At 72.7% G+C, this 26,873-nt stretch overlaps 3 protein-coding genes across 5 annotated transcripts; 2 read left to right on the forward strand and 1 right to left on the reverse strand.

Moving 5' to 3' along the window:
- Positions 1 to 405: 405 nt before the first annotated feature.
- CS (citrate synthase) lies at positions 406 to 5,319 on the forward strand. The gene is made up of 11 exons (XM_086768962.1): positions 406 to 591; positions 2,536 to 2,583; positions 2,675 to 2,782; positions 2,862 to 2,927; positions 3,011 to 3,142; positions 3,226 to 3,414; positions 3,551 to 3,750; positions 3,903 to 4,032; positions 4,136 to 4,237; positions 4,320 to 4,529; positions 4,601 to 5,319. The coding sequence occupies exons 1-11, from the start codon at positions 538 to 540 to the stop codon at positions 4,769 to 4,771; spliced, it is 1,410 nt and encodes a 469-aa protein (XP_086625088.1). The 5' UTR covers positions 406 to 537; the 3' UTR covers positions 4,772 to 5,319.
- Positions 5,320 to 5,571: 252 nt separating this feature from the next.
- Positions 5,572 to 8,242, reverse strand: COQ10A (coenzyme Q10A). 2 transcript variants are annotated; one of them, XM_086768987.1, is made up of 5 exons: positions 8,126 to 8,239; positions 7,004 to 7,147; positions 6,739 to 6,931; positions 6,547 to 6,648; positions 5,572 to 6,455 (listed from the first exon to the last, which is right to left on the reverse strand). In XM_086768987.1, exons 1-5 carry the CDS (start codon positions 8,203 to 8,205, stop codon positions 6,288 to 6,290), a joined length of 687 nt encoding a protein of 228 aa, XP_086625113.1. In that variant the 5' UTR covers positions 8,206 to 8,239; the 3' UTR covers positions 5,572 to 6,287. The 2 variants fall into 2 exon arrangements, with proteins under 2 accessions (XP_086625113.1, XP_086625114.1); XM_086768988.1 differs by lacking the exon at positions 7,004 to 7,147 and having other exon boundaries at positions 8,126 to 8,242.
- Positions 8,243 to 9,262: 1,020 nt separating this feature from the next.
- On the forward strand, positions 9,263 to 26,572 carry ANKRD52 (ankyrin repeat domain 52). 2 transcript variants are annotated; one of them, XM_086768951.1, is made up of 28 exons: positions 9,263 to 9,378; positions 12,010 to 12,093; positions 13,826 to 13,904; positions 14,983 to 15,053; positions 16,384 to 16,584; positions 16,676 to 16,763; positions 16,916 to 17,058; positions 17,210 to 17,422; positions 17,534 to 17,612; positions 18,155 to 18,269; positions 18,357 to 18,439; positions 18,524 to 18,641; positions 19,539 to 19,607; positions 19,896 to 20,036; positions 20,212 to 20,289; positions 20,637 to 20,748; positions 21,367 to 21,438; positions 21,867 to 22,068; positions 22,471 to 22,558; positions 22,686 to 22,803; positions 22,883 to 23,102; positions 23,720 to 23,807; positions 24,096 to 24,179; positions 24,336 to 24,481; positions 24,670 to 24,752; positions 25,203 to 25,285; positions 25,516 to 25,607; positions 26,253 to 26,572. In XM_086768951.1, the coding sequence occupies exons 1-28, from the start codon at positions 9,352 to 9,354 to the stop codon at positions 26,495 to 26,497; spliced, it is 3,222 nt and encodes a 1,073-aa protein (XP_086625077.1). In that variant the 5' UTR covers positions 9,263 to 9,351; the 3' UTR covers positions 26,498 to 26,572. The 2 variants fall into 2 exon arrangements, with proteins under 2 accessions (XP_086625077.1, XP_086625076.1); XM_086768950.1 differs by lacking the exons at positions 13,826 to 13,904; positions 14,983 to 15,053 and having other exon boundaries at positions 9,286 to 9,378.
- The last annotated feature ends 301 nt before the right edge of the window (positions 26,573 to 26,873 follow it).

Below are 26,873 nucleotides of genomic sequence, written 5' to 3' on the forward strand. Positions count from 1 at the left end.
AGTCACAGGGTGGCCTCGAGCCCCGTGTGGCCGAGCGGGGGATGACATCACGGGTCCCGGTGACCTCATAGCACATGGCCGGCTGCCTCGTGACGTCACAGGGCTGCGCCGCACTGCAGCCGGGTGACACCGAAGCACCGGCGCGGCCGGAGGGGTGACGCACCGACGTGACGTCACGCACTGCGGCCCGTGACGTCACGAGAGGGGCGGGGCGCCGCCTCACCCCACCCCGGGCAACGCTCAGGCGAACGCCGCGGCCACCTATAGCTCGGCCCCTACTGGCGGCCTCATTTGCATATCCCCGCCCCACCTGGCGGGGAGCGACCAATGGCGAGCGGCTCGGCCCCGGGGGGGCGGCCGGGGGCGGGGCTATGCTAATAACCAGCGCCGCGCCGCGCCCCGCCCCGCCCGCCGCGCTGAGGACCCCCGGCCGCCGCCGCCGCTCGCTCCGGCCCCGCGCCCGCTCCCGCCCGGCCCCGCTCCCGGCCCCGCTCCCGCCCGGCCCCGCTCCGCCCCGGCCCCGCTCCCGGTGCCGCCATGACGCTCCTCGCCGCCGGTACCCGGGCGGCCGCGCGCCTCCGCGGGCCCAAGGTGAGGGCGCCCGCCCTGGCCCGGCCGCGCCTTAAAGGGGCGACGCCGAGGGGGGGCCGCTTCTTAAAGGGGCGACGCGAGGGGGGCGCTGTCTTAAAGGAGCCGCGCGGCCGCAGCGGGGGGGGGGGGGATGTGGGGAGGGGGCGGCGGCGAGGGGCCGCGCGCCGCAACGGCAGCACGTGGTGGGCGCGGGGACCGGTGCCTCCGCCGGGAGCCGCCGTTACGCGCGGCGGGGCGGGGTCGGAGCCGAGGGGCCCGGCCGGGATCCCAGCCCCGTCGGGAGGCCGCGGCTCGGGGGGGTGGGGGGGGCTGTGCCGTGGCTGCAGCCCCCGGCCCGGGGTCCCGACCCCGTTGCAGCCCCGCACTGGGGGCTCCCTTCCCGCTGTCCCCCCGCCCCGTTGCGGGGCTCTGCAGCAGCGGCAGCGAGGGGGCGGGGGTCTCCCCGCCGCCCCTCCCCGGCGGCTCGGTGCTGCAGAGGGCGGCGGGGTCACAGCGGGGGCCCCCTCGCGTCCGGTGCCGGGGGGGGCCGGGGCGCCCGGGGGGGGGCCGAGCACCGGTACCGGCCTGGGGCGGCCCCGGCCCCCCCCGCCCGTTTGCCTTGGCCGCGGCCTCGCCGTTTCGTAACGGTCGCTGCGGCTTCTCTATCGACCGGGCGTTATTTTGGGAGCCGGGGCCCGGCCCGCCCTGTTGTGCTGCCCCACTTGGCCCCGCTGTCCCCCGCGGCGGGGGCAACCCCCGGTCCCGGCCCGCGCCGCCGCCCCTCAGCCCGCGCTGCCCGGGGGGCCCCGCACCCCCAAACCGCCGAGAGGGCTCCCGGGGGTCCCGCAGCCGCTGCGTCCGCCCCCCGCCCCGGCAGCTGCCGCTCGGTGTCACCGCCGGCGCCTGTGACCTTGAGCCGGCGACGGCTCCGGGCCGCAGGGACGCCCGGCGAATCGGGGTGAGACGGGGCGCAGCGGGGCCCGCGGGGCCGCCTTGACCTTGGGCTTCCCGCCGCTGCCTCCCTTGCTGCCGCCGCGCTTTCCCTTCCCGGCTGCGCCCGTCGCGGGAGGACACGGTGCTGTCACCGGAGCGGGCAGCCGGCTCTGGCCGCGCTCGGGGTGTCAAGGTCCCCCCGGCCGGGCTGGGGGTCACGGTGCTCCCCCCGCTCCGCGTCCCCCCGGCAGCCGGTGGTAAAACCGCGTCACGTTCTGTCTGCGCTGCCGGAGCCGCTGCGGTTCCAGGTGCGGACGCGGCCTCGCAGCACAGCGGTGGCCCGGCGTCTCCCGGCCCCCTGCGCCCCTGCCGCAGCCCGCCCGGGTGTTTGTGAGCGGGGTCGGGCGCGGGCGAGCCCCGTGTCCCCGCCGCGGGCAGGGACGAGGGACGGTGCCAGGCCCGGGCTTCCCGGCTGCGTCAGGGTGTTCCCGCCGGCCGGAGTCCCCGCGCAGTGGGCGAGGAACAAAGCTCGGTTTCCTCGGCGCCTGCCGAGCCCTGGTGCAGGAAAACCGCAGCGGTGCTGGCCTGGCAGGGCTCCGCTGGCAGCGCCCGCTCGCTCGTGCCGGCCGCTTCTGCGCGCTGCAGAGCAGAAAGGGAAACGCCGCCGCGGGTTTCGCTCGGCGCGGCGCTCGGCTCCGCGGCGCGGCCGGGTCCGGCCCCGCTGCCGGTGGTGTGAACGAGGGGCCCCGCGGCCCCCCTGCGCCGCCCGGCCCCGCTGAACCTGCCTGGCTCTGATCCCCGGCACGCGTGGGCGAGGGAAGCCGCTGCGGCTGCCGGGCGCGGCGACCTTGCGAGACGGGATCTCGCCGGAATCGCGGGGCGGCTCCTGCTGCAGCAGCTGTGCCGTGCGCCGGGGGGGTGGGGATGCTTTGGCGCTGGGGATGCTCTGGGGGGCTACACCCCCCCGAAATGGGGCAGCCGGGGCGCGTGGCGGGGCTCTCACACCGAGTCCCCGCTTCCGCTCTTCTGCAGAACGCACCGTGCGTCCTCTTCGCCGCCCGCCACGCCAGCGCCGCCACGGTAAGAGCAGCCCCCGCCGCCGTCCCCGCTCTGCGTGCTCGGCCCCCGCGGGCGCCGGGGCTCAGGGCCCGCTCCTCCCCGCTCTCCCCAGAACCTGAAGGACGTCCTCGCCAGCATGATCCCCAAGGAGCAGGCGAAAATCAAGAGCTTCCGGCAGCAGCACGGCAGCACGGCCATCGGGCAGATCACGGTGGACATGGTGAGCGGGGCGACGCCGCGGCCGTGCTGCGCCGGGGCCGTGCCGCGGCCGGTAACCGCCTGCTCCCGCCCCCCCCCAGGTGTACGGCGGGATGAGGGGCATGAAGGGGCTGATCTACGAGACCTCCGTGCTGGATCCCGATGAGGTAGGGCCCCGGCGCGCCCCGCTCGGGCACCCGCCTCGTCCGGGCGCCGCCGCAGCAGCTGATGCGCGCGCCGGGCTCTTTAGGGCATCCGCTTCCGCGGGTACAGCATCCCCGAGTGCCAGAAGCTGCTGCCCAAAGCCGCGGGGGGAGAGGAGCCGCTGCCCGAGGGGCTCTTCTGGCTGCTGGTGACGGGAGAGGTGCCCACCCAGGAGCAGGTAACGGGCGGGGGGTCTGGCGGGGGGGGGGTCTGCCAGCCCCCTGCCCTGCGGCTCAGCCCCGCCGCGTCCCCCCCGCGCAGGTGAGCTGGCTGTCCCGCGAGTGGGCCCGCCGCGCCGCGCTGCCGTCCCACGTGGTGACCATGCTGGACAACTTCCCCACCAACCTGCACCCCATGTCCCAGCTGAGCGCCGCCATCACCGCGCTCAACAGCGAGAGCAAGTTCGCCCGCGCCTACGCTGAGGGCATCCACCGCGTCAAGTACTGGGAGGTACGGGGGGGGGGGGCCGGGCGCCCCAGCTCTCGGCTCGGGCCGGGGCGTGGGCGCGCAGGTTTGGGCGCAGGGGGGTCGGGGGCTCGTGCCCCCCGGGCTGGGCAGCCGCCCCGTCTTACCCCGCCTGCCCCAGTTTGTGTACGAGGACGCCATGGACCTGATCGCCAAGCTGCCCTGCGTCGCCGCGAAGATCTACCGCAACCTGTACCGCGAGGGCAGCAGCATCGGGGCCATCGACCCCAACCTCGACTGGTCCCACAACTTCACCAACATGCTGGGCTACAGCGACCCCCAGTTCATCGAGCTGATGCGGCTCTACCTCACCATCCACAGGTGGGGCCGCGGCCGCTCCCCGCGGTTACCGGGCACGCGGGCGGCCCCGGGGCAGGGCCGTGCCAGGCTGGGAACGTCCTGGCCCCCCAAAACGCCGTGGGGGCCCTGGGTGGGGATGGGGGAGCCCTGACGCCCCCCTCTCGCCCCTGCAGCGACCACGAGGGGGGAAACGTGAGCGCCCACACCAGCCACCTGGTGGGCAGCGCCCTGTCCGACCCGTACCTCGCCTTCGCCGCCGCCATGAACGGGCTGGCCGGGCCCCTGCACGGCCTCGCCAACCAGGTGCGGACCTGCGCGCGGCTTCCCGTCCCTGCGTCCGTCCCTCCCTGCGTCCGCCTGCGCCCGCGCGCCGCGGTTCTCACCCCCCGCGCTCGCCCTGCCGCAGGAGGTGCTGCTCTGGCTGACCAACCTGCAGAAGGAGCTGGGCCAGGACGTGTCGGACGAGAAGCTGCGGGATTTCATCTGGAACACGCTCAACTCGGGCAGGGTGAGCGCGGGCCGGGCCGGGGGGCGGGGGGGGCCGGGCAGGGGGGCCGGGGCCGCGCTCTGACCCCCCGCGTTCCCTGCAGGTGGTGCCGGGCTACGGGCACGCGGTGTTGCGCAAGACGGACCCCCGCTACACCTGCCAGCGCGAGTTCGCGCTCAAGCACCTGCCCAAGGACCCCATGTTCAAGCTGGTGGCGCAGCTCTACAAGATCGTCCCCAGCGTGCTGCTGGAGCAGGGCAAGGCCAAGAACCCCTGGCCCAACGTGGACGCGCACAGCGGGGTGCTGCTGCAGGTGAGGCGGGGCTCGCGGGGCGGGGGGCGCGCTCCCTGCGGCGCGGCGGCGCTGACGGCCTGTCCCCGCAGTACTACGGGATGAAGGAGATGAAGTACTACACGGTGCTGTTCGGCGTGTCGCGCGCGCTGGGCGTGCTCTCGCAGCTCATCTGGAGCCGGGCGCTGGGCTTCCCGCTGGAGCGGCCCAAGTCCATGAGCACCAAGGGGCTGATGCAGCTCGTGCGCTACGACCCCCAGTGAGGGGGGGGGGACGGGGACGCGGCGGCGGCGGCGCGCTGCCCCCCCGGGGAACGCTCGGCGCTGACCCCCGCGTCGGGTCCCGGCCCCGCCGCCGCCGCCGCCCCTCTCCCCTCTCCGCCGCCCCGGGAGGGGGCGGGGGCGCCCACCCTGCCCCGCGCCCCCGCCCCGGCCGTCCCGCGCGGAGCCCCCTCCCCGGCTCTGCCCCCACCCCGCCCAGCAGCACCGCGCACACTGGGAGCCCCCCCGGCTCCCCCAGCGCCGGGCTGGGGCGGCCCCGGCGAGGCCACGGGGCGCAGCCCCCCCCTTTCCCCCGCCCCCCAAAGAGGGGCTCAGCCCCGCCGCGCGTCCAGGCGCAGAACGAATGTCAGCCCCCCCGCGGGGACTCGATACACTCCTCCCCGGCCCGCGCCCCCCGTTCGTGTGAACCCCCTGCCCGATGCCCCCGGCAGCCGCGGCGGGGCCCCCCCGCGCCCGCCCCGGCCCCCGCAGGTATCGGCACCTCTGTACAAACAACGACGAAATGCAAAATAAATGTTTTTATTAACAAACCCCGCGCCCCCGCCCCTCCGAGCGCCGGGGCCCCCCCGGGCAGGACCCCGGCCCCGGCTCCTGCAGGATCTGGGGGGTCGGGGGACGGTGCCCCACCCCCGGGCCCCGCTCCGTCCCTCCTGGGGCCGGCGCGGCAGCACGCGGGGGCTCGGTGGGTTCCTGGTTTGGGGCCGGGGGGGGGGTCTCGGCGCACAGCCCCCCGCCCCAGCGCCCCCCCCCGCGGCTGCCCAATGAGGACGCGGAGGCTGCTGGCCCTTGGCAAACGCTTTATTGGCCCGCGACGGCCCCTCCGTGGGCGGCGAGCCCACCGCGCCCTCGGGGGCGGGGGTGGCGCGGGGGGGCAAGCCGGGGGCCGCTGCCCCCCACCCCGGGTGGGCGTTTTGGCCCCGCGCTCCCCCGCCGAAGGCAGGGAAAGGGGGGCGGCCGGGGGCGTCCTGGTCCCTGCGGGGGCTGCGAGGGGCCGGGGGCGGCGGGGGCGGGGGGCAGCGGCAGCCCCCGGCCCCCTCTGTGTGCGTGTGGCCTGTGCAAACTGCGCGGTGCGGGGTCCCTCGGCTCCGGGCCCGGCCGGACCCCGCCGGGGTCTCCTCCCTGCGCCTCCGTCCTTCCCGGGGAGCGGGGGGCCCGGCCCCCCGGGCCGCTCGCTCCCGGTCCCCCCCCAGCACCCACCCCCCTCCCGCTCTCCGGGAGCCTCCGGCCTGGCCGAGCAGCTAAAAGGGGGGGAGGAACGAGAGCTCCCGAAATCTAAAACAAAACTTAAAACCAAAACCAGGGAGTCCGGCGCTGGGGCGCGGCTCCCGGGGCGGGGCGGGGGGCTCCCGGCAGCCCCCGCGCGGGCAGGAGCGTGGTCCCCGGCCGCGGCGCCGGGAGGGAGGGCGAGGCGAGGGCAGAGATGCGCTCCAATAAATATCGGGGAGGGCGGGCGGGCGGCGGCCCGGCACTGGCTCAGTCCGCGGCGGCCGCGCCGCCCTCACGTCTGGTGCACCTCGTGGAACATCAGCTCCCGCGGGATGCGCGTCTCGGGCCCGAAGGTCTTGGCCGCGCGCCGCTCGAAGGCGGCCACCATCTGCTTGACCACCTCGTCGAAGAAGACGGCGGCCAGCTGGGAGTGCAGCAGCGAGCGGAACTCGAAGGAGATCTGGGGGGCAGAGCGGCGGGTGGGCAGGGCCGGGCGCCCCTCCCCGCCCTCCCGGGGGGCTGCGCCGGGACCCCCCCAGCGCGGGGCTCACCGAGAAATCCACGGTGCTGGTGCGGGGGTAGCCGGGGATGCCGGGGCTGAAGCGCCAGGTGGTCTCCAGGTGGTTGAAGAGGCGCCCGTCGGTGCAGACGGCCTGCGGGCGGGGGGGAGCGGCGCGTCAGGGGGCCCCCGCAGCCCCCCGGGGCCGGCTGGGCCGGTGCCGCGCCGGCGCCGCCGCGCTCACCTTGACGAGGTGGGGGCGGACCAGGGTGACGACGGAGGTGTAGCGCTCCAGCACGGGCGGGAAGCCCACCTCCAGCTGCGCCCGGACGTGGCCCGTCCGCTTGGAGACCACCACCGACTTCTTGCACCAGGGCACGAAGTTCTTGTAGTCCTCCACGTCGGCCACCACGGCGTACATCTCCTGCATGGAGTACCTGCGGGCACAGCGCGCGCTCAGCCGCGCCGCCCGCCGCCGCGCCGCCCGCCGCCGCCGCCGCAGCACCTACCCGATGATGCGCCGCTCCGAGTACTCCTTGCGCCTGTTGGCGAGGCTGAGGAAGGAGCGGCTGGGCTGGGCGCGGGGCTCCCACGCGGCGTCGACGGCCGCCCGGCCGGGCCGGCTGAGCCGCAGGCCGCACGGCGCCGCGTGCCTGGGCGGGAGACGGGCGTCGGCGGGGGAAGCCGGAGCGCGGGGCCCCTTCCGGCCCTGCCCGCGGGCCCCGGGGGCGCGGGGGGGGTCAGGCGAGGCCCCTGCCGTCCCGCCCCGGCTGCGGCCGGCGGGGAGAGGCCGCGGAGGCCGAGCGCTGCCCCAGCGCCGCTGTTACGCAAGAGGAGGCCGGGAACCCCGAGCTCGGGGACAGCGGATCCGGGCCGGCGGCGCGGGGACAACGGCCGGTGCCCGGCTCTGCCCGGCCCCCTCGCAGGGCTCCTCCGGGAGCGGCCGAGTCCCGGCGGCGCAGCGGGGTCCCGGCGGCATCAGCCAGCCCTGGTGCTGCGGGACGGGGCAGGGTCCCACCGCGGCGCTGCCGTCGGCTCCTCCGGCTCCGGTCGCCGCCGGGCACCGGGAAGGTGACGGCTCGGACACGGCGGTGGCGGGACGCGACCGCGAGCGCCGCAGGGCCGCGGCGGGGGGCTGACCCGCCGGCTCCGTGACCGGCAGCGCGGGGCTGTCACAGGTGGTCCGGGGCGGGCGGGGCCCCCGGTGCCGTACGCGCGCGGCGACGGCGCTCAGCGGCACCGGCTCCGCCACCGGCGCAGGGCCCGACGGCGCGGCGGCCCCGCGGGGCTCCAGGGGACCCCGTCCCCGGCGGGGTGACGGCGGCCGGGCGGGGGGCGGCCTGAGGTCGCCGGGGCCGGGTGACCCGCGTCGCCCCGCGGCCGAGGGGCGGCAGCCAGCCCCTGCCCGGCCCCCGCGGGCCCACCCGGGGGTGTCCCCCCCCCCGCGGCCCCGGGCTCCTCTGCCGGTGGCTCCCGCGGGCGCCGGCCCCGCAGATCCCCCCGCCCGCCCCCCCCCCGCTGTCCCGGCCCGCAGGGCGGCTCTCCCCGCGGCCCGCCCGGTGCCCCCCGGGCTCGCTCCGCCCCCGCTCCCCGCCCGCTGCCGGTGCCGGTGCCGGGGCGCGGGCGCTCACCTGCCCGGCGGGGCCGCCGCCGCCCGCAGCCGCTGCCGCGCCCCGAGCTGGAGGGCGCCGCGGAGCCGCCGCGCCGCCATCACCGGGGCCGGGACGCGGCTCCGCTGCCCTCGCACCGGCGCCGCTGCCGTGACCTCTGACCCCGCCCGCGACGTCACCGCGTCGCCATAGCGCCCGCTCGCGTCACGGCCCCGGGGGCGGGGAGCGGCGGGAGGCGCGGGCCGGGCCGCGCGGGGGACGACGGGAAGCGCCGGCCGGGACCGGGCCCTGTCCCCCCCCCCCCCTCCGGGGCCGGGCCCCCTCCGCCTCCCCCGGTCATGTTCGGGCGCGGGGCCCGGTTGTCCCGGGCAGACTGAGCGGCCCCGGTGGGGCCTGTCCCGGTGCCGCGGCTCCCCCTCTCCTGGGCTGGGCTGTGCCGGCGCAGCCCGCTCCCCGCTCAGCCCCGGGCGCACCGTGAACACCCCCGGCGCCGCGCGTCTGCCCCGCCGGGGTCTGGAGGGACGGGGGGGGCCCGGGGCGCCGTCCCCCGCCGCCCACCCCTGCTGCGGGCGGGGCGCGGGGCCGAGCGGGGCTCGCCCGGCGGCGGGGGGCACGGCCCGTTCCCCGGTTTAGTGCCGAGCGGGGGGCGGATGCGGGCCGGGGGAGGGGGGGGGGGGACACGGGCCTGGAGCCTGCGGGGCCGGGAGGAACCGTGGAGCGCGGGAGGTCACGGCCCGGCCCCGCCAACGGCCCCGCGAGCGGGAAGCGCCGGCTCACGCACGGAGGGGACGGGGCGCGGTGCCCCCCGCCCGGCACCGAGCCGCCCTCCCGGTGCGGGACGGGGCGGCGGGCCCCCCCCCAAGGCCGCCCCCCACGGCGGCTCGCCCCGCAGCCCGGGCACCGCGGCGGGACGCTCGCCCGCCGCCCCACCTCCCTCCCGCCGGGCGCGGGGGCCACCGGCCGGGATTTTCCGGGGGAAGCGGCGGCGGCGCCCAGCGGGAAGCCGCTGCTCGGGGCGCTCTGAGGGGAAACCGGGGATCCCCCGCCGCCGGGGCCGCTCCCCCCCCCCCGCTCCCCGCGCTGCTCCGCGGGCCCCGGCGGCCGGCGGCGGCGCTGCGGCCCGGAGGCGGCGGCCGCTCCCCGGGCGGTGGGCGGGCCCAGGCGCTCCCCGCCCCGCCAGCCGCCCGAGCGGAGCCGCCGCGGCCGGAGCCCGATGCCGGGAGCTGGGCGCTGAGGGCGGCCCCGAGATGGGGATTCTCAGCATCACGGACCAGGTACCGCCGCCCCCGCCCGCCCGCCGCCCCCGCGCCGCGCCCGCCCGCGCCGCCACGCCAGCCCGGGGATGCGCGGCCTAGTCCGCGCCGCCGGGCCCGGCCCGGCCCTGCCGCCGCCCCAGGCCGCGGCCCCAGGCCCGCCGCCGCCCGGCCCGCCCCCCCCCCCCCCGCCGCCCCGCCGCCCGGGCCCGCCGGGCCTCCCCCGCCGCAGCCCCGGCCCCGGGCTCGCCGCCCGCCGCGCTCCGCTCCGCCCGCACCCGCACCCGGGCTCGGCGGCCGGGCCCAGCGGGGGTGCGACCCCCGGCCCGGGAAGGGCCGCGGCCCGGGGACGGGACCCCCGGCCCGGGGAGGGGAGGCCTCTCCCGCCCCAGGGAGCGCGGAGCCCGGGCCCCGGCGGGGGTGGGCCCCTCGCTGCCGCCCCCGCCGCGCGCTGGGCCGCCCCCGGGTGCCGAGTGCCCCCAGCGCGGTTTGGGGGACCCCGTGGGGCGCGGGGTGTCCCCGCCGGGTTCCAGGGTGGTTCTTGGGGTGCAGGGTGTCCCCAGCGCGGTTTTGGGGACGCTGCTTGGATTTAGGGTGTCCCCAGGGCAATTTTCGGGGCACCTCAGAGTGCAAGGCGGCCCTGTCGGGTTTTGGGGACACTCCTGGGGTGCAAGGTGTCCCCAGCATGGCTTTGGGGTTGCCTCGGGGTGCAGGGCCTCCCCAGCACGGTTCTGGGGACGCTCCGGGGTGCAGGGTGTCTCCAGCGCAGTTTTTGGGCCACCTCAAAGTGCAGGGCATCTCCTTTCGGGTTTGGGGACACTCGTGGGGTGCAGGGTGTCCCTGTCAGGTTTTGGGGACACTCCGGGGTGCAGGGTGTCTCCAGCATGGTTTTGGGGGACGCTCCGGGGTGCAGGGTGTCCCCAGCGCGGTTTTCGGGCCACCTCAAAGCGCAGGGCATCCCCTTTGGGGTTTGGGGATGCTCTGGGGTGCAGGGTGTCCCTGTCAGGTTTTGGGGATGTTCCTGGGGTGCAAGGTGCCCCCAGTGCGGTTTTGGGGATGCTCCTGGGATGTGGGATGTCCCTGTTGGTTTTTGGGGATGCTCCTGGGGTGCAGGGCCTCCCCAGCACGGTTTTGGGGACACTCGTGGGGTGCAGGGTGTCCCTGTTGGGTTTTGGGGACACTCGGGGGTGCAGGGCCTCCCCAGCACGGTTTTGGGGACACTCGTGGGGTGCAGGGTGTCCCCAGCACGGTTTTCGGGCCACCTCAAAGCGCAGGGCATCCCCTTTGGGGTTTGGGGATGTTCCTGGGGTGCAGGGTGTCCCTGTCAGGTTTTGGGGACGCTCTGAGTTGCAGGGTGTCCCCAGCGCGGTTTTCGGGCCACCTCAAAGCGCAGGGCATCCCCTTTGGAATTTGGGGATGTTTCTGGGGTGCAGGGTGTCCCCATCGAGTTTTGGGGACACTCCTGGGGTGCAGGGTGTCCCTGTCAGGTTTTGGGGACGCTCTGGGGTGCAGGGCATCCCCGTTTGATTTTGGGGATGTTCCTGGGGTGCAGGGTGTCCCTGTCAGGTTTTGGGGACGCTCTGGGGTGCAGGGGATCCCTGTTTGATTTTGGGGATGTTCCTGGGGTGCAGGGTGTCCCCAGCGCAGTTTTGGGGGACGTCCCCGCGGACGGTGGGTGGGTGGGTGTGTCAGGCCCGGCGCTGCCGCACACCGCGCGCCGCCGGAGGCTGCTCGGGGCGTAGTTATCGTCTGCGATTCTTTCCCTTTTTCTTTTTTTAAATTAAAAAACCTTTTTTGTTTTTTTTTTTTTTTTTTTACACGCCTGCCGAGCGACGCTGAGCATGCGGCATTCCGGGGCCGTGACTCGCGCCGTGCCTCCGACCCGCGACGCGATCCCCGTCCCCGGTTGCGCCGCGCTGGCAGCGGGGCGAGCGGCCGAGCGGGGGGCTGGCGGGGCAGCAGGGGCGAGGAGCCCCGTTGTTCCCCCGAGGGGCCGGGGCGAGCGGGGCTCGCCGGATTTGGCCGTTAGATCCGGGCTGGGGCGCGCGGGCAGAGCTGGAGGGGCGAAACGCGGCCCGGGCCCGGACGGCCGGAGCGGGGCAGCCTGCGCCGGGGCGCTGCTCCCGAATTTCACCGAGATCTGCTGGGTGGCTTCTTGGGGATGAAGGGAACGGGAGGAGCCGCGGGCCGGGCTTTGCCGGGCCGGGCTTTGCCGGGCCCTTCGTGGCGCCAGAGCCGGCGTAGCGCTGTAGGTGTTTCCCGCAGGACGGGAGAGCAGCAGTCAGGGCGCAGCGTTCCGCAGCAGAGCGCGCGGCGTCGCCTCGCCGGGCGGCGGGCAGCCCGGTTCCCCGAGCGCGGCGCTGGCTGCGCCGAAAGCTTGGGACAGCGGGAGCTGGGCCTGCCTCCCCCCGCGCGGGCGCTGCTGAGGCCGCGGTCCGCGCCGCTCCCCGCATTCGGGAAAGGGGGAGGCTTCTCCGGTGCCTCCTTGGTCCGTTCCCCGGCCAACGGCCGCAGAACGAACCTTCGCTGGCTGGCAGCTCCGGCCCCGGCGCTGGCTGAGGCGAGGACGCTGCCGGGCGCTGCCGGCTCGGCTCCCTCTCGCGTCCCCTGCGCCGCGCCGCCTTCACAACTCGCTTCTCCTTTCCTTCGTAGCCTCCTCTGGTCCAAGCCATCTTCAACCGCGATGTAGAGGAGGTGCGGTCGCTGCTGAACCAGAAGGAGAACATCAACGTCCTGGTGAGCGCTCCCCGGCCGCGCGCTGCCGGCTCGCCCCGTCTCCGTCCCCGCGGCGCGGCTCTCGGGCTCCGGGCCGCGCGGAGCGTCGCTGGGAGGCTGCGGGGCGTGCGGGAGGGCTTCCCGCGAGGCCCGGCCCGGCTGGGCTGGGCTGCCGTGCCGGTTTGGCTTTGTCCCCGCCGGGACGGTGACCCGAAGCAGCCTGGTCTGGCTCGAGGCGAGGAGGTTCCCGCGGGGCGGGGGGTGCGAGCGGCTCGCGGGCGTTGGGAGGGCTTCCACCGCGCGTGCCCGAGGCCCGGGGCTGCGGGGTGGTTTTGGCACTCGCTGCAGGGCAGGCGGGGAGGCCGGGAGAGGCGGCCGCCGTGGGGGTGCGTCCGTCCGTGTCCCGCCAGCGGCCGGGCCGGCTGCCGGCCCTCGGCGGCCCCCGCGGTGACGCGCCTGCTCCGTCCTGGCGGGGGGCTGCGGCGAGGGCAGGGCGACGCCTGCGGTGAGCACTCCCGCCTGACCCGTCGGCGTGCCGTCCCCGGGCTGGGTCACGAGCTGCGCGCCAGCAGAGCAGAAGCGCAGCCGGCCGCGGCGCGGGCTCCGCGCCGGCCGGGCCCACCGGGCGCGGTGGCACAGCTGGCCGGCAGCGGCTCGGCCGCTCCCGCGCGCTCGGCCCGAAAGCCGGGCTCGGCTGCGGGCCCGGGCAGGAGCGGCCGCGCTCTGCTTCCCCGTCTCCTCCGCGCTGTGGCGTTCGCGGCGCTCCGGGCCGCGCTGCTCCCGGCGGGGCCGGCGTTTTGGCGCGCGCTCCTCCTCATTTCGCCGGGGCCGGCGCACGCCCCGATCGCGGTGTTGAACCTGGAGGTCAAGGGCGCGCTGCGGCCGCTGGCCGGCGGCCCGGGAAGGTGAGGGCGGCCCGGCGCTGGTGCCGCGTGCCAGCGGGACGCGGGTTCGACAGGATCGCAGCCCGCTGCGCAGAGATGGCGCGCGGGGACGTTTTCCGTGGCCGCTGCCGCTGGGGGCCGGCAGCTCCTCGCGCCCTCGCGCCCGCAGAGGGCTGCGGTTGTTTTGCTGAGCTGTGCTGCAGCTGCTGGAGGAATAAACCCGCGATTGTTAACGCTGAATTTCCTTTCTGCGCGCAGGTGTGGAAGCGTTGTTGCTTGTTCGGTGACCTGCCAGCTGCGATTCGCTTTCACACCCTCCTGCCTGGCTGCGCCAGCGCAAGCTGTTACCAAAAAAATGGAAACCACCACCGCTTCCACGCGGTTTTTAACCGGCTGGATGACAATTGCGGGTTTTTTTCCCCCTAAACGCCAAATCTGAGGCCTGAAACGAGTTGTACTCGGCTGGCGCTCTGCTTGCGTGCCTCCCGGCCGTGGTGCCTGGCGTGTTCCCGGCGAGAGCCGACCGGGTGCGGGAGGAGTCGCCCAGGGCCCGGCCCTGCGTGGACTGAAGCGAAAGGGATTTTTCCTTCGGCCGAGCCGATCCGAGATCAGAGAGGGGCTTCTGCGCGCTCCCGGCCCGCGGCGGCCGGCAGGTCCCCGTCTGGCTCGGAGCCGTCTGCGCCTCTGTTGCTGGCCGAGCGGGTGGAAGCCTGCGGAGGCCGCGCGGCGCTGCGGGAGGGCGCTGGGTTTACGCCGTTCTCCCCTGTCCCGTGTCCTGAGACGCTGCACGCGCTTCCGGGAGGCGCTGGGGGGCCGGGAGTGGAGCAGGGCTCTCACGGGCGGTTTTCGTTTCCTACGTCCCTGCTCAGGACCAAGAAAGACGAACGCCGCTGCACGCTGCTGCCTACGTCGGAGATGTTGCAATCCTCGAGCTCCTCATTCTGTCAGGTGAGGGCCGGCGCTCCGGGCGCCGGGCTCGGGCGCGGGCGCTGCCTTTCGGGTCTCCTCTGGCCTGCGGGGTGCAGAGCGACGGTTTTCGGTCGCCCTCCGAGCAGCCGGGTGCTCGGGCTTAAGGCAGGGCTGCAGCCAGGGGAGGTGAGGAGACGTTGCCGTGATCCTGAGAGGTTTGCGCAGACGGAGCCGCGTCCCGGAGCGGCAGAGGGGGAGGGCGAGCCAGGAGGGGGTGGATGCGCGCAAGGTGCTCGGTGTCGGAAGGAAGGACTGGAGCAGGGTGCGGTGGGGACGCACGCCTCGGCGCCGTGAGTGGCGGGACGCGCGGGGAAGCAGAGTTTCACTGGCTGGTGGGGCGGGGTCAGCTGAAAATCAAAAAAACCGGGGAGTTCCGCTCAGTTCTGGCCTGCGTTACGTGGCGCAGAGCTGCCCCGCGTTCCCTCCAGAGCCACGCGACCCCGCGCCCCTGCGGCGCAGGCGGGGGAGGCTCCGCGTGCGCCGGCGCAGCGCCTCGGGGCGCCGCGGGCTTCGCCTGAGGCTGGCGCCGTCCCGCGTGACCCCGGCGAGGAGAGACTCGGGGAAACGCGTGGCTGAGGGCCCGTTAAACCGGGTTGGGGCTGTTCGGCTCCGGCTGCGGGGCGCGGGGGGCCCTCACGTGCCCCCTGGTGATTTTTTTCGTGCCCGGGTGTTGAGTTCTCAGCGGCAGAGGAAGGCAGGGCCTTCAGGAGGCGGGAGGCCTCGTGGAGCTGGCATGGCGGCAGCCTCACCTTTCCCTTCTGACGCGGCGGCGCGGCTCGCAGCGGGCGCGGCTCACGCGGAGCGCTCTGGTTTTTGGCTCGGGCGGCCTCGTTTTACGCCGAGGAGCGGAAGCGCTGGCCGGGCCCCCTGTGGTGGTGTTTTGGCTGGGTGGGGAGCGGGCGCCCTGGGAGGTGCGGTCTCTTCAGGCCCTGCCTCGCTGTGCGAGGGCCCCTCCTGCAGCAGAACCAGCGCTCCGGCCCCGCGGGCGCCTCGGAGGCGGCTCTGGAGCGGGGGCAGCCGCTCCCGCCTGTCCCCTGACCCTTCTGCCCCGCCTCAGGTGCTAATGTGAACGCGAAGGACACGGTCTGGCTCACTCCGCTACACCGCGCGGCGGCGTCTCGCAACGAGGTAGGTTCGCTCTGGCCCGGTCTCCTCGCGCGAGGGCGGTGGGCGTTGGAGGGAGCGGGGCCGTGCTTCTCTTTGCCGTCTTGCCCGGTTTTGGCTGAGATGAGCGGGCTCGTTAAGAGCGGAGAGGGGTTGGATTCGTCGTTCAGAGGCTGAAAACGAGAGCTGGAAGCAATCTCCTCGGTTCCCTTCCCTCCATCCCTCAGGAGCCAGCGCCCGGGTTCTCCCCACCACGTCCCCCGCCTTTCCCCCTTTCCCGGGGCTCCGTCCAGTCCAGCGTCGCGCTTCTCTGAGGGGTGACGGGGCGCTCGCCCTTTCCCCGAGGAGCCGATCCCGACGGATCGTGCTGGAAAGAGTTCCTGCCATTTAGCTTCCGTGGGCTTAGCTTCATCCCACTTCACTTTGTCCTGCTCCGGCTGGCCGGAGAGCAAGGAGCTCTGCGGGGGCGTCGGCTGGAGCCCTCAGCAGCCCCGACCCTGCCACGCGGGGCGAGCCGCCGCACGCCCGCCGGCTGCACGAATTCTCCTGGGCGGCAGCAGACGGGACGAGACGCGTTAGCGCTCTCTGGGATTCCGGGGTTCGCGTGCCGCCTGGCCGTCCCCTGTGCTCCCCCCCGGCCGGGTGCGGTGTCCCCTGGGAGGGACACGGAGCGGGGAGCCGTGGGGCCGGGGTCCCTGGGAGCGCCGCCCCGCCGCTGCTGGGGGCGGCCAGCCCGCAAAGCGCAGCGGGGAAACGGCGGGGCTGCGGCAACGAGGGGGAGCTCGCTGCGGAACGTGGGTCAGTGGGCGCCTTGGTCGCCCCCCGGCGCCCCGCACCTCACCGGTCGTGGGCGAGCCCCACAGATCGCCTGGCTCGGGGTACCGGTACCTCCCTGCCGCCGCGTTTCGCGGCCACGCTCAGGCGGGGTGAGCCTGGCTCGTTCGGCTCCCGCACGCCGAGCTCCAGCCGGGACGGAGCTGGAGCAGCCCGGGTGGGGGCGGGAGGATCCGCGGAGGGGAGCTCCCTTCTCCTTGCTCCTTCTGGGAGCCTCTCTAACTCTCTCGCCCTTCCTCCGTGACAACGCGCTGAACCGCAGCCGTCCGTGGGCTTCGAACTGTCCCTGGGGACAGGCAAGCAAGGGGGTCCTTCCCGCGGGGCCGCACGCGTGGAGCGATTTCGGCTCAGCCCGGTGAGGGCAGCCCTGGCTCCCGGGGCCGCGGGCTGGCGTGGGTCTGGCGGCCGTGCGCGCGCCGAAGCCGGGAGGTGGTCCGAGCCGCGGCCTCCCCTGCCGGGCCGGGGGGCTTGCGCGGCTGCGGCGGGCTGGGTTAGAGCTCGGCCGTCCTCTGCCCCGCAGAAGGCACTTCACCTCCTCCTGAAGCACTCGGCAGACGTCAACGCCCGCGACAAGTACTGGCAAACGCCTCTGCACGTCGCCGCCGCCAACCGGGCCACCAAGTGCGTGGAGGCCATCATCCCCCTGCTGAGCACCGTCAACGTGGCGGACCGCACGGGCCGCACGGCGCTGCACCACGCCGTGCACAGCGGCCACCTCGAGGTAGGGGGTCCCGTGCGCGTCCCCCGTCGCGGGTCTGGGCTTCGCGGGCGGGGCGGCGGCCTCGCCTCTCTCACCGCTTCTCCCCGCGCAGATGGTGAACCTGCTGTTGAACAGAGGGGCCGGCCTGAGCACTTGCGACAAGAAGGACCGCCAGCCCGTCCACTGGGCAGCTTTCCTGGGTAGGTTTCCCCACCGCTGTCGGTCCGGCCTCTTCTCCCAGGCCGCTTGTTGCCGGTGGATCCCCTCTCGGGGCGGGGGGCTCCCCAGAGGCCGCTGCGCCCCGGTCCTTGTTTCCCGGGGTGCCCCGGCGCTCACCCCGTCTCCCGGACAGGCCATTTGGAAGTTCTGAAGCTGCTGGTGGCCCGGGGAGCTGACGTGATGTGTAAGGACAAGAAGGGCTACACCCTGCTGCACACTGCGGCGGCCAGCGGCCAGATCGAAGTCGTGCGTCACCTGCTGAGGCTGGGGGTCGAGGTGAGACCCCCGCAGCTGCGAGCGGGGTGGGCCCGGGTGCAGGCCGGCCTGGAGGCAGGAGCTGGGTGGGAGCGGGAGCGCTGGCTGATCCTTAGCTGCCCTTTGCTTGTTCCTGAATCCCCAAATCCTCCGGGCTTTGCTGCTGCCGCAGATCGATGAACCAAATTCCTTCGGGAACACTGCACTTCACATCGCCTGTTACATGGGGCAGGACGCCGTGGCCAACGAGCTGGTCAATTACGGCGCCAACGTCAATCAGCCTAACGAGAAGGGCTTCACCCCCCTGCACTTTGCTGCCGTCTCCACCAACGGGGCCCTGTGCCTGGAGCTCCTCGTCAACAACGGCGCGGACGTCAACTTTCAGGTGCGGCGCTGGGGGGGCTGAGCTCGGGGGCGGGGAGCGGGGAGAGGGTGCTGGGAGGGTGCTGGGAGGGTGCTGGGACGTCTGGTGCGACGCGGCTTCTGCTCTCCGCAGAGTAAGGAAGGGAAGAGCCCTTTGCACATGGCTGCCATTCACGGACGGTTCACGCGTTCGCAGATCCTCATCCAGAACGGTGAGTGGCTTCTCCCTCCGCCCTGGGCCGCCCCGGCTTCTCTCGTGCGCCCCGGCGCCTGCCTCCAGCGCTCCCTGGCTTCTGCTCGGAGGGCTGACGAGCTCTGCAGTTACCACTCAGACCCACGCTGTGCTCCTGGGGCTGCTGCCAGCGGCCCCGTGCAGCTCGGGGGCGGCGGGGAGCGTGCGTGCCCTCCAGGGGACTGAAACGCCGGCCGGCTCAGAGCTGCTCTGGCTGGAGAACGTTCCCGCTGCCCCCGCCGAAGGACAATGTTCTTGTCGGCGGCGGCAGGCTGGGCAGACACCCCGAGGTTCGGCCGGAGACCTCCGGGGCTGAACGCGTCCCCTCCCGGGGCGTGGGGGAGAGATCTCGCGCCTCGGCTTTGAGCCGCGTGGGCGGGCTGCCGGCTCGGGGAGCGCTGACAGTTCCCCTGCGCGGTGCTGAGGGGACGGGAGTTACCGGCCACGTCCCCGGGGGGGGACTGGGCTGTGGGAGCAGAACGCGGGGACGCGCTGCCAAAACGCTTGGCTTTTCCCTTCCAGGCAGTGAGATCGACTGTGCTGACAAATACGGCAATACCCCCCTCCACGTTGCTGCTAGATACGGCCACGAGCTGCTAATTAGTACTTTGATGACGAATGGTGCTGACACTGCAAGGTGAGGCAGGGCTCCTCCTCTCTTCCCTGCCCTGGGCCGAAGGCCGCAGCGCTGGTGCGTCCTGACTGCCTTCCCCTCTCCCGGCAGGCGCGGGATCCACGACATGTTCCCTCTGCACTTAGCTGTTCTCTTTGGATTTTCCGACTGTTGTCGTAAGCTGCTTTCCTCAGGTGAGCGGCGGGGCCGCCCCTCCTGCCGCGGGGGCGCGCGGGGACCCCCAGCGTCGCGCTGACTCCCTGCCCCTGCCGCCCCAGGTCAGTTGTACAGTATCGTCTCCTCGCTGAGCAACGAGCACGTGCTGTCTGCAGGCTTCGACATCAACACGCCTGACAACCTCGGGAGGACCTGCCTCCACGCTGCTGCTTCCGGAGGGTGAGCTGCGCGTGGGCGCGGGCCCCGCGTCGCCGGCGGGAGGGTCGCCGGCTGCCCCTGGCCCGTAGCCCTCCCCTCTGCCCGTGGGCCGCAGCACGGGCAGCGTGGTGCGGTGCTGTGGGCGGGACCGGGAGTTGGACCCCTGGGTGCCGCTCTCGGCTCCGGGACGGAGTGGAGACCTGTGTTTAGAGCAGGAATGGAAATGGGAACCTCTGGGCCCGGTTCTGCCGCGGACTCTGTGGCCGTTTCCCCTCTCAAACGGGGCTGAGATGTCTCCTTGGCGGGGGTTCGCGGGGGGCTGGCGAGCGGATGCCTGAGAAGCGGCAGGGATTTAGCTGGCTGCGGAAACGCCTCGTGCTGTGTGCCAGGGCGTTTGGTTTCACGCGCTGTGTTGGGAGCGAGCGCGGCTGCAGCGATACAGCAGAGGTGCGGAGTCCTGCCGGGGGCCTCGTTCCTTTGTGGCTGTGCGATGCTCGAGAGCCGAGCACGGAGCCGTCCCTCGGCCGCGCAGCGCCTGAGCAGCGGGAACAAAGCCCTGACGCAGGAGCCAGGAACCCTGCGTCTTTTCTGTAGCATAAAACCCGGTGCGTCAGCGGCACTGCTGCCACGGCTAACGTCTCTGTCACCGCCTGGCTGGCTGGCGGAGGGCTCCGTGGCGGTGCGGGGTAGCGCTGGTGAGGCGTGGAGCGCGAGGGCTCGTTTCGCCGGAGAGCAGGGAGGAGCTCTGCGCGCAGCTCCCAGCCGTGGCTGCGGCTGTGTGCTGCCCAGCGGTGGCACTGCACCGAGCGCCCGCGCGGGGGGAAGCGTAGCTGTCTTGTCTGCAGCTGCGGGAGGAGTCTGCGTTCCTGCTGCCGTTCCTTCTGCTCTGTGTCTGACCCCTCTCCTCGTTCCCCGTAGGAACGTTGAATGTCTTAATTTGCTGTTGAGCAGTGGTGCTGACTTGAGGAGGAGAGATAAATTTGGAAGGTAAGGGAGCAAGGGTGATTCCTCCAGCCCTAAACCAGCGGGAGAGCAGCGAGCCTGGGCGTGGGCTGGGACCTTCCTAAGACCTTTCCTGCGCTGGGTGTCTACAGCTGCTTCCTCACCCCCCATCCCCCACGGGGCCCAGCTCTGGCTCTTCCGAAGGAGCTGCCGATGCAGACCCTTAGCGGAGCGGGGCGCAGCTCAGCAGCGGGGAGGGGGCTGGCTCCCCGGCGGGCTTCTGCGTCTCTGAGACCGGCAGCGCTGAGCCCCCTTCTCCTTTCCCCTTCCCAGGACTCCGCTGCACTACGCGGCTGCCAACGGCAGCTACCAGTGCACGGTGACGCTGGTGACGGCGGGAGCCAGTATTAACGAGGCCGACTGTAAAGGCTGCACCCCCTTACACTATGCTGCTGCGTCGGACACGTACAGGAGGTGAGCGTCGCGGGGGCGCGCGCTGCTCGCTGCGGGGCTGGGGACGATGGCACGCGGCGGGGCGGTGGCGCTGTGCTGCGCCCCGGCCGTGTGCCCCCTGCGATGAGGGGAGCGCTTTGAGCAGCGTGGGTGGAAGGGGGGATCAGCCAGCTGATGCAGGTCTGTGGCCTTCCAGAGCAGAGACTCATTCAGGAAACAGCCACGACGCTGACGAGGAGCCGCTGAAGGAGTCCCGGCTGAAGGAGGCGTTCTTGTGAGTCGCGCCGCAGCCCCGTCTGGCGGCTGTTTGTTGTTTGCCCCTTCCCCGGACCCCGGCATGCCGTCGCCGGAAATACCCCGCTCCCGCTTACGCTGGGCTGAGCGGTGGCGCCTTGGAGGAAACGTCTGACGGCAAAACCAGCCGTCGCTTCCTGGTCCTCACTTCCCTTGCTTCCTGGTCCTCACTTCCCTTGCTTCCTGGTCCTCGCTTCCAGCAGGCTTTGCACGCGCTCCGCGGCTTGGGGGGATTAGTGCAGCGGCTGCTCCGGGATAAACTGGGCAGAGCTCTTCCTCCCCAGTCCCCCCTTTTCCTTGAGCCCCGCTGTCTCCTGCTCGTTGCAGTTGTTTGGAGTTCCTGCTGGATAATGGTGCTGACCCATCCCTCCGGGACAAGCAGGGATACACCGCTGTCCACTATGCAGCTGCGTACGGCAACAGGCAGAACCTCGAGCTGGTGAGCGAGCCGGCGAAAAGCCCCGGTGCCGCTGGGAGAGGGGAGCAGGTCCCGCGAGGACGTGTCCGGGCGGGGCTGAGGGGGGTGTGTGCTGTAGGCGCTACCGTGTCAGGGTCCGGCCAGGAGGAGGGGAGGTGGGTTTGATTAAAAAGCCTGGGGGCTCCTGGGGAGCCGTTGTGCTGGGAATTCCACGGAGGAAAGGCCTGGGCCTGAGCGCGGTGCCTGAGAGCAGGGAGCTTCGTTCCCTGGCACGGGGACGTGGGGGTGTGTTGCTTAAACTCCTGGTAACGGAGCGAGGTTCCTGCTTTAAACGGAAGCCTGGAGACCTGCGCAAGGAAGAGCCCTTGCAGAACAGAAAATGCCGTGTCCCTGGAATAGCGGGCGCGCCCGCAGCCGTGCGGGCGCGGGGAATCACACGAGTAGTGGGGAGGCTCTGGGACCTGCTGCGACTGTGCAGGGCCCAAAGGCAGGTTAGGGACGGTCCCCTCCTGCAGTTCGGATCGTTTGAAGCGGAGGAGCAGGTTTCCCAACCCCGCTGCCGCCGGCTGGGGGACGGGCTGTCTGTCACAGCCTCCGGCAGTCGGGAACAGTGGCGGTCTTGTGTTGTTGCTCTTGCAGCTCCTGGAAATGTCTTTTAACTGCCTGGAGGACGTGGAAAGCACCGTTCCAGTCAGCCCTTTGCACTTAGCTGTGAGTAGGGCTGGCCCAGCCCAGCGACGTGGCGGGCGCGGGGCTCGCGCTGTGTCCTGGGGAGCAGCCCGCTCCCGGCCGCGCTGGCTGCGTCCCTGCGGCTGGCGGTGCTCGGCGGGGCGAGGAGGAAAGGTGCCGGAGGCCGGGAAACGGCCTTCCGCACAGGCCGTCGGCCAAAATCCCTGGGATTTGTGCGTTAAGCTCCTCGCTGTCTCCGGGGCTGCTGTGTGGAGCCACCTCCCTTGTGTGAGCGTGGGCAGGGGTGGGGGCGGGCGGGAGCTTTGCGTGGGACCCGAGCGCCAGCAAGAGGCCGTGGCCGGGCAGGAGCTCGTCCGGCTGGAGGGACCCGGAGCGGGGATTGTCCTGGGGCGGGATTTCTGGGGGCAGCCTCTCTGGGCGCTGCTCTGAGGGGCCCGCTCTCTCCTCAGGCCTACAATGGTCACTGTGAAGCCCTGAAGACACTTGCCGAAACCCTCGTGAACCTCGACGTGCGGGACCACAAGGGGCGGACGGCGCTGTACCTCGCCACGGAGAGAGGCTCCACGGAGTGCGTGGAGGTGCTCACCAGCCACGGCGCCTCCGCGCTGGTGAAGGAGAGGAAGAGGAAGTGGACCCCCCTCCACGCTGCAGGTGACGCGAGGCGGAGGGGCCGGAGGTGGCGAGGGAGCGCGTCCAGAGCCCTTCGCCGGCGGTGCCGCCGCTGCTCGGGGAGCGGGGGGAGGCTGTGGTTTAGGATGGCGCTGGGAGGCGGGAGGGGGCTGGTGCACCCTGCTGTGAGGTGCCAGCAGGAGCTGGGGGTCCGAGTGGGTCCAGGTGGGAGAGAAGGCACCAGCGTCTTCTGCACGCGCGTGCCGTCAGCTCAGCCTGCGCATGGGCTCATCAGTCCTGCAGCCTGGCCGCCGCGTAGCGGATTTGCCCAGCCCCGTGTGCCCGGCCGCTGGGCGCGAGCCCCTTCCTTCGGTTCGTGGGGGCGGCTGCGAGAAGGGGACGCGCTGCACGCGTCCCACTCCTCCGTTCGTGTGCGTTGTCCAGCTGCCAATGGGAACACCGATTCCCTGCACCTCCTGATCGACAGCGGGGAGCGGGCGGACATCGCCGACGTCATGGACATCCACGGCCAGTGAGTTGTTGGGATTCCCTCGCGATCCGCGTGGCGCGGGGTCGGGCCCCTCGCGGGGCGCCTGGGCGGGGGCAGAGGGCGGCGCTGGAGCCCAGCGGGTCGCTGAGCCGCTCTCTTCGCCCCACAGAACCCCGCTGATGCTGGCCATCATGAACGGCCACGTTGACTGCGTCCACCTCCTGCTGGAGAAGGGGTCCACAGCCGACGCAGCCGACAAGAGGGGCAGGACCGCGCTGCACCGAGGGGTGAGCGCGGCCCGGGGACGGCGGCGGGCCCGGGGCTGAAGGGTGGGAGCTGACCTCTTGGCCTCTTCCCTGGCCGCAGGCCGTGACGGGCTGCGAGGACTGCCTGGCTGCGCTCCTGGACCACGATGCCTTCGTTCTGTGTCGGGATTTCAAAGGCCGGACCCCGATCCACTTTGCGTCGGCGTGCGGGCACTTGGAAATCCTGAGGACCCTGCTGCAGGCGGCCCTCTCTACTGACCCTCTGGACTCCGTGGTGGACTACAGCGGTTACTCACCGATGCACTGGGCTTCGTACAGCGGTAAGGACCCGGGCTGGGCCCTGCCCGCCGCTGCGCTGGCCGCTGGCGGGGCGGAGGGAGCCGGGAAGAGCCGGATTGTCCCCCTGTCCCCCGCTGCTGTGGGAGCCCTCAGCCCAGCAGCGCCTTCAGCCTGGTGCAGAGGGTGGCACAAATCTGGGGGGGAGGTGGGGAGGTTTTCTCCACCTGCCAAGCTCCGTGAAAAAGGAGTGGAATATGAAAACAGCTGTCGCGGAACGACTGCGGCTGCTTCCCCCGGGCCCGCTGGCTTTGCGGGATTCCCTGGCCGCCATGCTGGCCGCAGGGAGCGGGGAGCTGATGCGGCAGCAGGAAGGGGCGTCTCAGGGTTTCAGAGGGACGCCAGCGGTGCGGCTGCGCGGTCCTTCGGGAGACAGCCTGCAACTGGAAACCTCCTGAAGTGCGGCGGCTTTGCTGCCGGGGAGGAGGAAACAAAACCAGTGCCTCTGTGCTGGGGAACTGGTTTGTCTGGGGCTTTGGTGCCGCTGGTCCTGAGCAGCCCCTGGGGCCTCTGGCTGTTGGGGTGCGGGGAGAGCCGGGGGGACCCCGCGTCCTGGCTGAGGAACCGCAGACGATGTGTTCCTGTCCCTCTCTCCCCGCAGGGCACGAAGATTGTCTTGAATTGTTACTTGAACACAATCCGTTTGCGTACCTGGAAGGAAACCCCTTTACTCCATTGCACTGTGCGGTGTAAGTGGCGCCGGGGCGGAGGAAGGGGCCTGCTGCCCGGGGCGGCTGCGGGGGGCCGGGGTGCGCCCCTGGGCCCCGCGGCGGCGGCGGGATGGGCAGGGCTGTTGCCTGCCCTGGTCCTGGGTTTCCCTGAGCGGTACGGAGCGGGCGGAGGGGTGTTTGACCCCGGAGCCCTCCAGGCGAGCTGCTCCTTGCGTCTGAGCCCCGGGAGCGTGCTGCTGGCTGCCGCTGCAGCCGTGCTGGCGCCGCTTGCTCTCGTTCTGACTGTCCTTCTCGTCCCCGCCGCAGAATTAACAACCAGGACGGCACTGCTGAGATGCTGGTGGAAGCATTAGGTGCCAAGATTGTTAATAGCAGAGATGCCAAAGGAAGGTGAGCGCAGGCTCGTCCCTCTCTTGTCGCCCTGGCGCTGCTGGGAGGGGGCCGTGACTTCCCGCGGCGCGCGAGGGCTGCGGGGTCCCCAGACGCGTCTGTGGGCCCGGGGTGGGCGCTGTGCCCGGCTCCTCACCCGCTCTCTCCGCTTCCCAGGACGCCCCTTCACGCTGCTGCCTTTGCAGACAACACCCACGGTTTACAGCTGCTCCTGCGCCACCAGGCCGAGGTGGACACGACCGACAAGCTGGGGAGGACTCCCCTCATGATGGCTTCTGAGAACGGGCACACCGCGGCCGTCGGTACGCGGCCGGCAGCGCCTTCCCGGGCGGGCTGCGAGCCTGCTGGGTTCCCTGGGAGCCGGGCTGTCCCTCTCCTCCAGGCGCGCTGGGACGGCTGCCCCTCTGCTCCGTCCCCTCACGGCCGCTGCCCCGCGTCGCCGCGCTCTGTGCCGCCTCTCCTCAGCGGCGCTTCTCCCTCCTCCTTCCAGAGTTCCTGCTGTACCAAGCGAAAGCAAATATAACTGTGCTGGACGTCAACAAGAACACAGCTCTTCACCTGGCCTGCAGCAAGGTAGGGAGCGGCCGCTCGCCGCGCGGTTGCTGTCGCCATGGCTGTGCCCCCTCCCTGAGAGGGGGTGTCCGCCCTCCCCTGCCCCGCCAGAGCCGGGGCGAGGGCGCCGGCCTGGCCCTGCCTGCGCGGACGCTCCTGGTTCGGTTTTGGGCAGCGTGGGTCGTAGCACAGCCCCGTCTGTTTTAGCTGGGCCCCCTCTCCGGGCAGGGGGCGCGGCCCGGGGCGCGGCGGGAGCGAGAGGTTTGTCATCGGCACGTCCACGCGGACGGGGAGGTGGAGGGGACGGCTGCTGTCTTCTCGCGCCCTGCCGCGGTGGGGGACCGTTGGAGAGGGTCGGGTTTAGGGAGCATGTCCGTATCCTGGGGAACGGCGTTCCGGGCGGCACCGGGTCCCCTCCGCCGCCCCTGCCGTCCCGCTCCGGCGCCGTGAGCAGCCCGCTCTCCTTTCCAGGGCCATGAAAAGTGTGCCTTGTTGATCCTGGGGGAAACCCAAGACCTTGGCCTTATCAATGCAAGTAACAGTGCTCTGCAGATGTGAGTATTGGGGCGGCCGCGCCGGCGGGGCGGGACGGGGCTGCGCGGGGCGAGGCGCTGGCGGGAGGGCGGCGGCAGCGGCTCCGCGTGCAGTCAGCGCGCGAGCGGGGGAGCTGGGGAGCGGCCCAGCGCCTGCCCTCTGAGCTGCGTGCGGAGGCGCCTGGTTTGGCACAGGGCGTTGGGGCGGGGGGCTGCACCGCCGGGCTGACGCTGCCTTTCGCTGCCCCAAGGCCGCTCCACATCGCAGCTCGGAACGGGCTGGCCTCCGTCGTCCAGGCCCTGCTCAGCAGAGGTGCCACCGTGCTGGCTGTGGATGAAGAAGGTGGGTGCTCCTCGCGCGTGGGTGCAGCGCGGGGTCTCTGGGGACGGGGGCTGCCTGGGGACGCGCTCGGCTGCGATCGGAAGGATTCCCGCGTCCCTGGCGTGGCTGAGCAGCGCGTTCCCCGCTCACGGCGCCGCAGGAGCGGCTGGGTGAGGACGTTCCTGGCCCCTGCGCTCCCCGGGGAGAGCGTTTCCAGGTCCCGCGGGTGTTTGCAGCAGGTCTCTCGCCCCCGCGCGTCTCCCGGGGGCTGGCTGCGCTCCTGCGGTTGCAGACACAAAACCAGCGCGGCCCGCACCAGCACTAAGCCGTCAGCTCGCTTGCGAGTTGCCAGAAGCTGGTGGTTGTGGCCAGGAGCGTTTTCTCCCCGCGGAGTTCCTGCTCTGCCGGAATACCTTTGCGTTGTGAGAAATATCACGGCGTCTGCCGTGCTGCCGGCGCTCCGGAGGCTTTTATCCGCCTCCTGCCGACGCTGGCGCGCTCCGGAGCGGCTGCTGCGGTTGCAGGGCTCGCCGGGGCGCAGGAGATGTCTTTTCTTTGGGGATAAACGGCCCTGGCCCCTCGACGCGGGGGCGAAACCCCCCCAGTTGGCGTGGTCCCGGGGCCGGCGCCCGCCGCGGCGGTTCCTCACCCCGGCCTCCCCCCTAGGTCACACCCCAGCCTTGGCGTGCGCCCCCAACAAGGACGTGGCCGACTGCCTGGCACTTATCCTCTCCACCATGAAGCCTTTCCCGCCCAAGGACGCCATCAGCTCCTTCAGCTTCAACCTCCTGAAGAACTGCGGCATCGCAGCCAAAACCGCCGCCTGCGGGGCCCTGCCCAACGGCAGCGCCTGCCCCTACGGCAAGGACCGGCACAGCGCCATCGGCCTGGACGGCTGTTACTCCGAGTAGCTTAACCGATGGGTGACCTAATATCTTATTATATTTATTTAGAAATTCTATAAATATAGGGCACTTTAAAGGAGAACAAGACTGGGCAGGCCTTCTAGCACGGCCGGCAGGCCAAGAGTTCAGAGCTTCCTCTTCCCGCGGGACTGCCAGCGCAGTGCCAAAGCTGTTAATTGGGTTAACGAGCAGCTGGCAGCGCCGTTCCCGTCCCCTGCCCCTTCTCGACCCTCTCCCCGTCAGCATGTGCTCGCACCCCTCGGGCGGCGGGGCAGGAGACGGGCGCTGCGGGATCGGGGCGTCCCCCGGCCGAGACGGGGCGGGTGCCGCCGTGCCGCTGCCGGGACGCGGGCTCGGCCCCCGCCTTTTGGGATGGGTTGAA

This window comes from Chlamydotis macqueenii, chromosome 29 (assembly GCF_036417535.1).
Source record: "Chlamydotis macqueenii isolate bChlMac1 chromosome 29, bChlMac1.mat, whole genome shotgun sequence".
NCBI lineage: Eukaryota > Metazoa > Chordata > Aves > Otidiformes > Otididae > Chlamydotis > Chlamydotis macqueenii.